This window comes from Pollicipes pollicipes, unplaced genomic scaffold (genome assembly GCF_011947565.3).
Source record: "Pollicipes pollicipes isolate AB1234 unplaced genomic scaffold, Ppol_2.1 Scaffold_6686;HRSCAF=7923_pilon_pilon_pilon, whole genome shotgun sequence".
NCBI lineage: Eukaryota > Metazoa > Arthropoda > Thecostraca > Pollicipedomorpha > Pollicipedidae > Pollicipes > Pollicipes pollicipes.
The window spans coordinates 34257667-34269707 of NW_023596921.1; the positions used below are offsets into that span (position 1 = coordinate 34257667).

Genomic DNA, 12041 nt, shown 5'->3' on the forward strand with positions numbered 1-12041 from the left:
ACCACACCCAACAGCAAGACGTATAAAAGTGTATTGACGCAAAGCACGTTTCGATGGACGGGAAGCACGAGCACAAGCGGAGCGGTGCACGTGCGCGCCACCTGGCGCCGGCCCAGGGCATCGGCTCGACGCGTCGGCTTGTGTCCGGCGACACGCGCCCCTGCGACAGGAGATCCGTCGTGACGCGTCCAGAGTATGTACAAAACCAGCTACAGCACAGCACATTCGCAGCACGCGCCACTCACTCGGTGTTAAGATGCCAAAAGGCGGTCAATTAAGATATAAGATAGATGATTTGCACCAGGTCGATGATTGTCTACAGTTCACACGTGGTCTAAAAGGCCATGGCTTCATGCCCCCTCCCTCCGCTTCGCCACTCCCACCCTACCCCAAATTAGCAGCGCACCAAGCGGTCCAAGAGTTCCCAAGCTTGTGGGAATTCGGAGACACCGCGGTCACACGGGATCTGCACATGGCACATATATCGCACGAATTCCACCGATCCAGCCAGCATAACAAAGACGACGCCCTTGTCGAGACGGCCAACAGCACAGGCGCCGACACCGCCACTGCCACGGCGGCAAGCGCAGAACTAGGTCAACGGGCGAGCGCATCGCTATTACCATGCGTACGCTCTATTCCACGGCGGTACCTACTCGCGTCATCATCTAATCGCAAACTAACCGAAATGACCAAGAATGCACAGACGCCATGAGGCACCCACCCACACGAGCGGATGAGAAGCGGTATGATAACGCAGCACGCCTTGCTCGCCGGGCGAGACGCGCGGACGAGCGTGACGCCAGTGCCGCCACCTTGCGGCGGCCGGGTGAGATCGCAGTGCGCTCGGCGGCCGCCCGGATCACGACACGCTGGAGATGGCGTTGTGGGGGGAGCCCATCTGCGTGAGCACCTTGTCCAACCACTGGAGCGGCCCGTGCAGGTGGATCTCGATCCAGCAGGGCGTGGACGTCACGTCCTGGCGGTGGTACTCGGCGCCCCAGCCCTTCACGAACGACATCCTGCAACGGCAGACGGCCCTGGCGTCACACCACGAGATAATACACATTTTCACTGATCTTGGGCTCCGAGTACGAACGCCGGGTGTTACTGCTTGATGAGTCGCGGGGCTTCGGGCGCTTTCACTGTGCCGTCATGAAGCCCGGTGCGTCAGTCGTCATGAACTTAGCACAAAATGACACAGACTTGTACAAAACATGCTTGTTCTCTGGTAAACCAGATAAACCAGAGAACTGGTTTTAAATGAATGCTATAACAACCGCATGCACGTTACCAAAAGTTAACTTGCCAGCGGTTGACCGTATCAGGACGATTTCACACCGCGCAAAGCTCGCTTCCTGAATGCGAAGCCTACATGCGCTAATTGGGTACATGCGCCAAGCGTGCTAGCGATCAGTGCGCTGCCAACGACACATCACGGCCGTCTGTGACAGGGATCATATTTTCGTTTTCGGGCCGAGTGACACCGCCAGGGCGTCAAAACCCCCCCATGCTGAGTGATTGTAATTTCAACGTGTAAAAGAATCGTTCCACCAGAGAACAACGGCACGTGGGCCAAAACATACGTTTGTGAAAAAAACAGCCTTTTCCGCGTACCGACGAGCCGCCGAGCAGCTCCACCGCACGACCTTGTTTCTCGCAATACGCCCCCCCCCCCTTCCGATCACCACCATCCGCGATAGCGGTGCGAATTGGCCGGCAGTCCTACGCCCCTCACCTGATGGTGCACATCTTGGTCAGCTCGAACACGGCCTCGTAGCCGTGGTTGACGCTTTGCGAGAGCAACTGAGCGAATTCCTGGTTGTTGAAGATCTTGAGGCTGCAGCCGGCCGGGATCTTACAGACGGTCGACGGATGGAAGCCGTGGTGGTGGTTGCAGTTGCGGGACTGCACGAAGATGGCCGAGTCGGAGAGACACTCGGCGTACACCTCACCGCCCACGTAGTACAGGTGCACGCCTGGAGGGAGACGGCGACCGGCGTCACGCCCGGCACCTCGGACGGGGTTTCAGCATGCCACACCGCCGGCAGCCGCCGTCAACGGTCAGGCAAAGGCCGCGAAACTGCGCATCAGGGCTTCGTCCGAGCGCCTCTGGCTCGCGGCATACAAAATACGCTCAATCGAAATCGAAACTATAAATGCATTACCGTTCCACATTACTAGCGACCAGTGAAAACTCAAGGATTTACAGAACTAATGGCCGGAATCAGATCACTGAGTTATCGCCGATACTCCATGGCAAATGATAAAAGATTGCGCAACCAGCATAGGCGTTCAGAAATTAAAAACGAAACATCTCACAGCGAGAAGATATCCACGGAATTAAGCACAAGAGTGGGTGGCAAAATTGACATCCAAAACAGAAGCGTTGCGCCGGAGGACCGCCTCATCTCGAAAGCACCATGTTTGCGTCATTAACAGAATCCAACACCCCATCGGGCTTCCGCCGCCTACTCGGAGTTGACAGCTGCCGACCGCCCTCAGCCAAACACACGTGCACGCCACAGAACGACCATGTCACCGGCGGCGGTGGCGCCCCCGCCGCCGCCGCCGGGGGAAGGGGGGGGGGGCTGACCTTTGCCGATGTGTTTGCGCGTGCTCTCAATGGTTGAGTTGCGGTTGACGTTGGACAGCTGGCCGAGGCAGAAGCGGTCCGCCTTGTTGTTGGGGTCGGTGAAGCCGTCCACCACGACCGAGTGGACGGCCGCGTGGAACACCTCGCCCACGCGGTTGTTCAGCTCGTAGTAGGCGATGCTCGACCAGCAATTCGGCTCCTGCAGCGGGAGGACAAACGTGAGTCGATGCCACAGCGGGGGGGGGGGGGGAAGAATGTGCGTGCAGCTTTTGCGGGGTACGACAGGGACGGCGGGGGTCGCTGAGCACATGCACGGGAGGAAAATGAAAACAATGCGGGGAAAGTCTGAGCGCTATGCTTGATGAACAGCAGAAGCCGCATTGCATGGGCGTACGTCTGAGCGTTTGGTCGCGTTTTGCGGTGAGAGCGCTCCGTAATTGGAGGCTGCAGACCGCTAATGGTCTCGTGGTCGAATGTTTGAAATTTCGTGCACTGGGTTTCGAAAGCATGCCAGACTCGCCAATGATACGTTTTAAGTAATTGGAGTGGAGCCTGTTTACGACCCTGTGATTGGTGGACACGTAGGGAATGCGATGGGCTTGGTTTTCTTTCAACGAACGAGGGATACGTCCGGAATGCGACGGCCGTCTGAGCCCCGTTCAGATCCGACATAAAAACCAGCCCCAGACTCACTGGTCGTGATCTGTTAACGTGCTGGAAGGAGCGCTGTGCCTTTCAAGGCTATTGATTGGTCATGTTCGAAATGTGGCCAGAGCAACGTTTGAAATCGGGCCGGGATAACCTTGCGAAGATGGGGTGCCCCAGCGATGGCGAGCGATCTCGTTCACACCGAACTTCGACATTGCAATTCCTGATCGGCACACACTGAACAGATACATGAGCAGCCCCGTTTCAAACGCGAACCAGCACACCGGACCTACAATCGGTCCCATCTCAAATGCTCAGTGTCTTCGGCCCAGCCAGTTGCTGGTTCGTCGTTTGGCCCTGGCTGAGTGAGCGGCTGAGTGAGCGGTCACCACCACGGCACGCCGCGGCCGCACCTGGAATGTGATGGGCTGCACGTCTGTGGGGATGAGCGTGCTGGTGCTGGTGTCCATGCGCGTGGAGCCGCCCGCCTCGGCCGCGGCGGGACCCTCGTCCTGCTGACTGTAGGCAGGCGGCGGGGTGCCGGCCTGTAGGCCGAACGGCGACTGCGGGTCCGACGCCACCGAGCTCGGCGAGCCCACCGACCTGCCGGGCGGGCCGCGGCGGCGTCACGCGCGTCGCACAGAGGCCGACGCGGTCAGAGCGACACGGCACGTCCACACACGCCGCGCCGGCCAGCGCGAGGCCGAGGGCAACACCGTCACACCGCACCGGCGCCGAGCACCACGCGGCAGCGCGGGACGGCACCGGCGAGACAGTGCCGCCGCAGGGGCCGTACGGTACAGAAGTGGACTAGGGCGCCGCGCCGCTTCAGACTGCTGAGTAAGGAAAGACGATGTGGACACGCGCCTTCACAGCTCCCGTGCGACAGGGCGAGAGACGGATCACACACATCAGGGCACATACAACGGTTTTTGACGTGTCCCCAGGATGCAACAAGCAAAGCACGACGGAAAAATGGCAGTCTATCCATCAATCTCGTTGGACATGTCACCACTAGGGATTTCCAAGACCATCGCGGCACGAATCGCTCACAGTAAGGAAACGAAATTATCACACGATAGTTAACGCAACCGCAAGCGTGCATTCAGTAAAGGTCAAATGCTCACGGGATGGAGGAGAGCGGGGAGGGCGCCCCGTTGGGCGGCGAGCTCGGCTGGCCGAAGCCCTGGCTGCCGAAGCTGACATTGTGCGGCATCATGGGCTCGGGAAGTGGCGGCGGCGGCGGCTGGAACTGCAGCATCGAGTGGCCGGGCGCGAACTCGCTGTGGCGCGGCACCAGAACCGGCGGCAGCACTGCCGACAGCGGCGCAGTGTCAGTCTACATACGTGCCGGGACCGGCATGGGAGAGCGCAGTAACGCGTCAGAGCGGGAGTTGCGCTATCGACGTGAAGGCCAGGGTTAGATTCACAGTACTGCAGACGGGGGAGGACGGCGCCCCCAGCGGCACTTCGTCGGCTGGGCCCCGAGAATACGGAGACAACGGCGATGTGACTGTTTCCAGGTCACAGCGCTGCTGAAAGGAACGTGGGAGCGCCATGGCTACAGTGCAAACTTTTACAGTCACACAGTCCCGTCAGTCAGTTGCAGGGGGCGGGGGGGGGGGGGGGGGGGGTGCGGGACGGAGCGGGGGAACACGAGAAGAGTGCGCTCGGGTGGCGGACTGCCGCTACGAGCAGGGTGACGGCGCGGGAAGGTGGCGAGCAGGATCACAGTGAGGGAAGATGAACAGTGTCATAGTGTGGGGAAAATGAGCAGTATCAGCGCGGGAAGATGTGCAGTGGCACACAGTGCAGGACGATTACCAGTGTCACAGTGTGGGAAGATTAGTATTGACATACAGTGCGGGAAGATTACCAGTGTCACACAATACGGGAAGGTTACCAGTGTCACACAGCGCGTGAAGATAAGCAGTGTCACAGCGCGAGAAAATGAGCGATGTCAAACACTGCGGGAAGACGAGCAGTGTCACCGTGCGGGAAGATGGGCAGTGTCACAGCGCGGGAAGATGAACAGTGTTACAGCGCGGGAAGATGAGCAGTGTCACACAGTGCGGGAAGATGAGCAGTGCCACAGCGCGGGAAGACGAGCAGTGTCACAGCACGGGAAGACGGCGAGCAGGGTCACAGCTCAGGAAGACGTCGACAAGGATCACAACGCAGGAAGACGGCGAGCAGGGTCAGTGTGGGAAGACAGCGAACAGGGTTACAGGGCGGGAAGATGTTTAGCACTGTCACAGCATGGGAAGACGGTGAACAGTGTTACAACGCACGAGAGATGGCAGAGAGCTATCCCCAGCGAAAGAACATCCCAGACGATAGAGTACCGCCGGAATATCAGGCCTGTGTTGGGGCAGGGTGGCAGCAGCAGTGCCGACAGGATCTGGTACGCCCCCGCCCCGGGCCCGGGCGACGCTGACTCACCCAGGCACGCCACGGGGGTCGGAGGTGGCGCCAGGTCGTCGTTAACGGTGGCGTACATGCAATATTGACGCGCGTGGGTAATGCGGGGTGAGTGCATGCCGGCACGCACAAATGGAGATGACTCCGGCCCAATAGTTGGTTGAAGGTATACACTATGAGGAAAGGATACGTTTTAGGAGTGGGCATTCATTTGTGCACGAATGACGTCGAAATGACACCTCACGAAGGTACGAAACAAGACCTCGTACGCTCCTGGCAAAGTCGTGCCAGTGACGTGTGCAGACCTTACGGCGGAACAACATTGATTCCAGATAAAGGCCTCCTTTGCACCATGCAGGATAACTGAATTTCATATCTAGGGGAAATTTGAATTGTGACGGATGAAGTCTAGCGCGATTGCTATGGCGAAGGTTACACCAACTATGCCTGCTTATGTGAAAATACATTTGTCATGATCAAATCAGATCAAATCAAAGTACGATCTGTTTTTCGGGACACATTCATCATCATCTTTAGCTGAAGTGATGGTGTACAACAATATGCTGAAGTGATAGTGTGCAACAATATGCTTTTGTATGAGGTTTTGACTGTAATGATTCTAACTGCACCATGCACACATCTGATACAGCTGTCCACCACCACCAGTTGAAACGGTATGATGCAATTCTCACTGAAGATGAATGTGTGACAATCTGCCAATTACCACCATTCCTTCCAGCTGTAGTGGTCGTGAATTCACAAAACTTTATAATGAAACAATGCCACAACATGCGCACCAGACAACCTGTTCACAACACTCCGTGCAAAGCACACTACAAACGCGTCCTGTGCCGCCGGCGCCTGCAGCAGCAGCAGCCACCGAGCCGCGCGCGGCCCCCTCACCGGGACTCTCGACGCGCCGGTAGTGGTACGGGTTGATGCAAACGTCCTTCTGCTTGGCCGTGAAGGGGGTAGGCGCAGTCCTCGACCGGCTTCAGCTCGTGGTGCGGACTGCAGGTCGGGCCAGCGCCAGACGCGGCAGTAGATCACGTGCGGCAGGCCCTTGCGATGGGACACCTGAGACCGGACCGGGCCGGCGCGTCAGGCGGGGCCGCTCCCCAGGCAGGTGGGGGGACAGTTTGTCAGGCGGCCATGGCTCGTCCAGCCAATTGGACAGAAGGAAAACAGCTCGTCAGACGTGAGGCGGATCATCAGAAGGGGCGTGGCTCGTCAGGAGGAGCATGCTCATCAGGAGGGTCGCGTTTCGTCAGGTGGAGGGGGGGGGGAGGGGACGGGTAGTCAGGAAGGCCACAGTTCATCAGGCAGGGTACCATCGTGCCACAAATGGCCCCAAGGCTGCCAGCCTGGCTTAAGTTACCTTTTAGATGCATTAAATGTCATGAAGAACTAGTGATTCATGTTTTACCTGACAAAAGCAGACAGTTCAACCAGGCCCCCTGATCCCTGCAGTCCCATCTCTCCCTGCTTCCCCCACCTGCAGTCGGCCGTCCAGGCTCCGTGCGATGGTGACGCACTTGGTGCGCTGCCCAGGCTTGCTGAGCGCATTCTCCAGGTCCTCCAGTGCACCCTTGGTCTTCTTCAGCTTCTTGACAAGTGCATCCACTGCCTTCTCAGCCCATTTCTCCTCCTCGTCACCCTGCTTCCAGCCCAGCAGCTTCTTCACAGCTGGACTGGTAAATGTGAACAGGCTGTTCAGGCCTGACATTGTGCCTGATACTCACTCTGTGGGACAGAAGCAGGAAGTCATATTTGAGGCTGGATTTCTTATCCAGATTTGCATACAAGGCCCTGTGATGTGGAGATTGGATTACAAAGATTTGTACACATCCATTAAAATTGGTACAAACTAGTGCTTTGTGTGCAAAGATATGTTGCAAAGTTTGGCATAGTCATGACCTTCACCAATGAATGCTTACCAATAATCAGTACTGCCACAAAAATACTGGCATGCATCAACTAAATTTTTGTTTCAGCATGGTATTTATTTTTCCAACATCTTATTTTGAGATTAAGTCTGAGCTATGTTGTTATGCTGCCCAAATCATCAGTGAAATGACTGATTCCATAAACTAGTGCCAGGATGCTTTCATATCCCATCAGAATCAGAAACAATGCCAAAAACTATGACTCAGGACTGGTTTCCAGCAAAGCAGGACCAAACACAAATTGGGAAGGAATATAATTTTGGGAAGCATATGGTCTGGACCAATGACAGAATAAACCAAAGAGCAAAACATGCATAGTTTGACATCCAACAGAAGTTTAACTTATCCCCTTTGACAACATTCTATTATAACTTGTGCACCTAGCATTACATTTTCACTTCTTTCTACACCTGTGGTCTAAGGTAAGCTGGCAGTATCACCTCCTGCCCTGCTACAAGCATTGTCTTACTTCTACTTCTCTAAGTTAGAAAAATGCTTTAAAAAACAACACTGACACCAGCATTCACATGTGACTGCATGCAATGAATACAGAGTTTGGATTATTACCTACACCAGACCAAGACCAAAAGTTAGTTAACTTGGACTTGAAACAATGATATTGCAAAAATATAGCTACACAGCTACAATATTTTGGGCACACAAATCAACTGTTGCAATTTCACAACAGGCCAAGTACATGCATGTGGTTATGCAAAATGAGTTAAAGGAACAATGAAAAATGACTGAAGCTGCATGCAAAATACCCTAACAAATCAATTCCTCCTCAGTTTTAGCCCACTTGCCTCTCAAAGTTGGAGAGGGATCCATGAAGAGAACATGACCATTTTCTGGCATACTTGGTCCCAAGCAATCTATGGATTATAAAAACTTCAAAAGAAAGTACCTACTGAACATTCGCTGTACCTTTGCTAAACAATACCGGTTAAAGAAGCATGATTTTTTGCACTTTGCTTTAGCACTGGCACAGAATTTCTGTGAATATAGCCATTGTGAATGAGCAGCATAATTTTGGCAACCTTTCAGGCAATTTTTGCAAAATCAGCCTTTCTTGATTAAAATGCAAAACAAAGTTTTGGACAATGCTGGCATCAACATATCTTGCTAGATCTTTGAGAAATCTGTATTACTAGAGGCATGGAAATATGCAGAATACAAATGTTCAATATCTATCTAGATACATATATATATATATATATATATATATATATATATATATATATATGTATATATATATATGCAGAAAATACTTCATGTATACACATGAAAGGTACATAAGCACTTCATGAAAGTTTGTGAACCTTTTTTGAGGAAGTTCACAGGCATGTTCATAAAAAGAAGTTGTGAACCATGTTGACAACACATCAACACTAGAACCACCAGCCCAAAGCACAGGGTTAGTGACACATGCAACATAAGCTAAAAATCATCCCAAATGTATAAAATGTAGCTCACAACAGCAACCAAGTAGTGAGAAAGTACAATATGCAGCACTGGCTAAAATTGGACACGAATACATCATTCAACAGACTTTGGGTGATGAATCAGAAGGCGCTATCAGGATACCACCGCCTCAGGTGTCTAACACTATGACTCAACATCACAATCACTGTGCTGCCGGTCACTTACTTATCCCTCACTTTCGAAAACGCCGACTTACAACTGCGACCGATACACCCAAGCCCTGGTGAGTAACTGGCGGCACTCATCGGCTTTCCCGCGAAGGCTGCCCGCTAGATTTTCGGGTGATTCATGCCTGGCACAACCATGGCGACGGGGTCAAACAACCCAGGCAGCCCCGCGGACCATAACCACATTTACCAACTATCACCTATCACCATAACACTCGCACATCCTGGAAATTCCTCACGTATGTCCGCCTACGGCAGCTTACCTCACACAGGTTGCGAGAAATTTAACTATGCAGGCCAGCGCACGGTTCCGCGAACCCCACCAGTCTCACCGAGGCCAACGCCGCCGCTGCTCCTTGGGCGCCGCGACTCCCAGGTTGTTTACACACAGCATGCTCCTAATTTGAATAAACTTCTGCTGTTTGTAAATCTTAGCAGCCTAAAAAAATACTTTTTGATCCGAAAGGTAATCCTGTGACGGAATACTTTCCCTGGACCCCATGTGTGAGCAATATTAGCCAGAACTATGTTTGTGTAGTGGTCATCCGCAGCATCTGGACGGCCGCCGGCTCGTCGTGACTCCGCCTAGCTGGCGCCAGCAGGCGTCACCACTGTCGCCTGAATGTCGCTGCGATCGCGGGGATGTCTGGTTGAACGCTGCTGGTTGTAGCCGTAACGCGTAGACCCGGCGGATCAAACAAATGCACGGGAAAGCTTAGGGACAGCATTTCGAGACTGCAGAACTCTGAAAGGACTGCATTGTACGACAACGCAAAATCTACACGGAACCACTCACCGGGTGGTTATTGAAAACCCACAAGCAGAGGGGTGCATATATATGCTTTTCGCAGTTTTATATCCTTGTCTCGCCAACCAGTCTCGGGGCGGCATCACTGGGGGGTAGTAGGGGAACGTATTCCCGTAATAATAGGAAATCAACAATACTTTTGCCTGAGACATTATACGGAAATAATTAGCCCGAAGCACCTTGCGTCGTTCTCAATTCCCCTTTGAGCTGGTGATTCAGACCAAGGCTGCGGCTTGCCTGACTGAAAACGGCACTAATGGACGAGAAACAGGTGCTCCTGGAAACAAACGGAACTTATCTGCCCTCTCTTCCCATACTTCACCCTGCATCCCCGTGCCTCCTCGCATCAACGTGAGCGTGTCGCGAGCGTCAGCCGTCCGTAGACTTAAGGCCGCGTCGGTTGGAATCTCCGCGAGTACTTTTACCACTCTGATCCGGTTTTCCTGATCCAGATCCGGTTTCCGATGCTAGATAACGTTGGTAAAGATAGCAGCTGTTCGAAATTCATCTTCAGCAGTAGGAATCGACGGCCCATCGATTTTGTCGAAACTTGTCCCAACGTGGCCCGTAGCATTCTAACTCGTCACAAAAAGGCATTTCGCGAGGCGAGGCATCAAATGGTCTCCCCTCCACACGTAAAAAGCTAAGCCGTTAGATATCGACAGATGATACTAGAATTCCTCCCGGGTAGTTACGCGTATTTCCAAAACACATTCAAACTGATCGCAGGACGAAAAGATTGATAGACGTCGTCGATTTTCGTCTCAAATAGTCTCGTCTGAAGCATTTTCTTCTCATTGGCACTGCGAGACAACGTAGCCTGAAAAATCCAGACTCCCTCGGTTTCTTTTCACATTGCTCAGAGAAGAAGAGCCTGTCAGACTACGTCGACATTTCTCGACTTTAACGGGGCATCGAAAGCTCTGACTACCAGATGTGATCGAAAACCACATCGATAGCCGACATTAAAGGCAATGTTCCACATTTGTACGCCGTTTTAAACTGAAATGGTCATCTTGAGGACCTTTTGATGCAGTTCACGGCCTTGTCCTTTTTAAGACCCAAAACGATCTGGTTCCCGAGTTTCACGCCCGCTAAAGTGCGAATGGTTTATTTGGAGCCTATTTCAAAGTTACCTCGGCATTAATGACGTCATAGAAACGTCATGTGATCGCCGTCATACTACAGGCCGTTTTCTGCTTATGGTCAAAACAGCATGGCCGCTGGTACATTCGCCAAAGCGATGATGCGGCACGTATGATACAATGCGCGGAAGATGAATGGCTGTTGGCAAGATTTCGGTGCTGGATGCGTTTCGCGAAGGTAAGCGTGAGCACTTTCGGCTGTGCGGCACTCGTCGTGAACGGGTCATTTTTCTTCATTTCTAGGCCACAGATCCATGTTACAAAAAACGCCGCTGTCTGCAAAAAGTTACGGCATCCAAAAACCGGACACTCTCCCGAAGCTTATCAAGAAGAAGACGCAACAGCAAATCTGCCTTTTCCCTGCTGGCGTTTTTTCTTCTTGAAGAAACCTCTTGGGCCCCATTACCATGAACCCCCGTTGAGACTGTTTTGAATGGATGTCACGGTGAAATGCGGAGTTCTGACTAAAAATGTGTGCGGAAATTGCGAGAAAACCTGCAATTTGATAATTCTGCGAGCTGTGCAAGTGTGAGATCACACTTATTTGACCAGAGTGTGAGTCGGGGCTTGCGATATGTGTGATCACTGGTGGTGTGTACCAGTGGCTTGTATTGATCTTGATGTAATGGGGAGTGTGCGTGCGAGGTTTGTACCTCTGAGAGAACATTGTTTTGGTGTTCCCGAAGTCTACTGACTCCCAACAAACGGGATATATTGGTACCTGCCTCTACCTTTATGTTTGTGTTTGAACATGACAAGGGAGCGTTTGAAAACTAAGAGAAGCACTAGCACTTATGTTGCAAGGGTGTACAAAGGCAGCTGGGTATA

General features: G+C 52.9%; 1 protein-coding gene and 1 pseudogene across 1 annotated transcript in view; both read right to left on the reverse strand.

Annotated features, from left to right (window-relative positions):
- Positions 1 to 164: 164 nt before the first annotated feature.
- LOC119107283 (protein mothers against dpp-like) lies at positions 165 to 9485 on the reverse strand (annotated as a pseudogene).
- A 360-nt stretch (positions 9486 to 9845) lies between these two features.
- The window catches only part of LOC119108218 (serine/arginine repetitive matrix protein 1), a 61137-nt gene continuing 58941 nt past the window's right edge, over positions 9846 to 12041 (reverse strand). The window contains exon 14 of the mRNA XM_037231801.1: positions 9846 to 9849. Coding sequence (XP_037087696.1) covers positions 9846 to 9849 — 4 coding nt within the window. The remainder of the gene's footprint in view (positions 9850 to 12041) is intronic.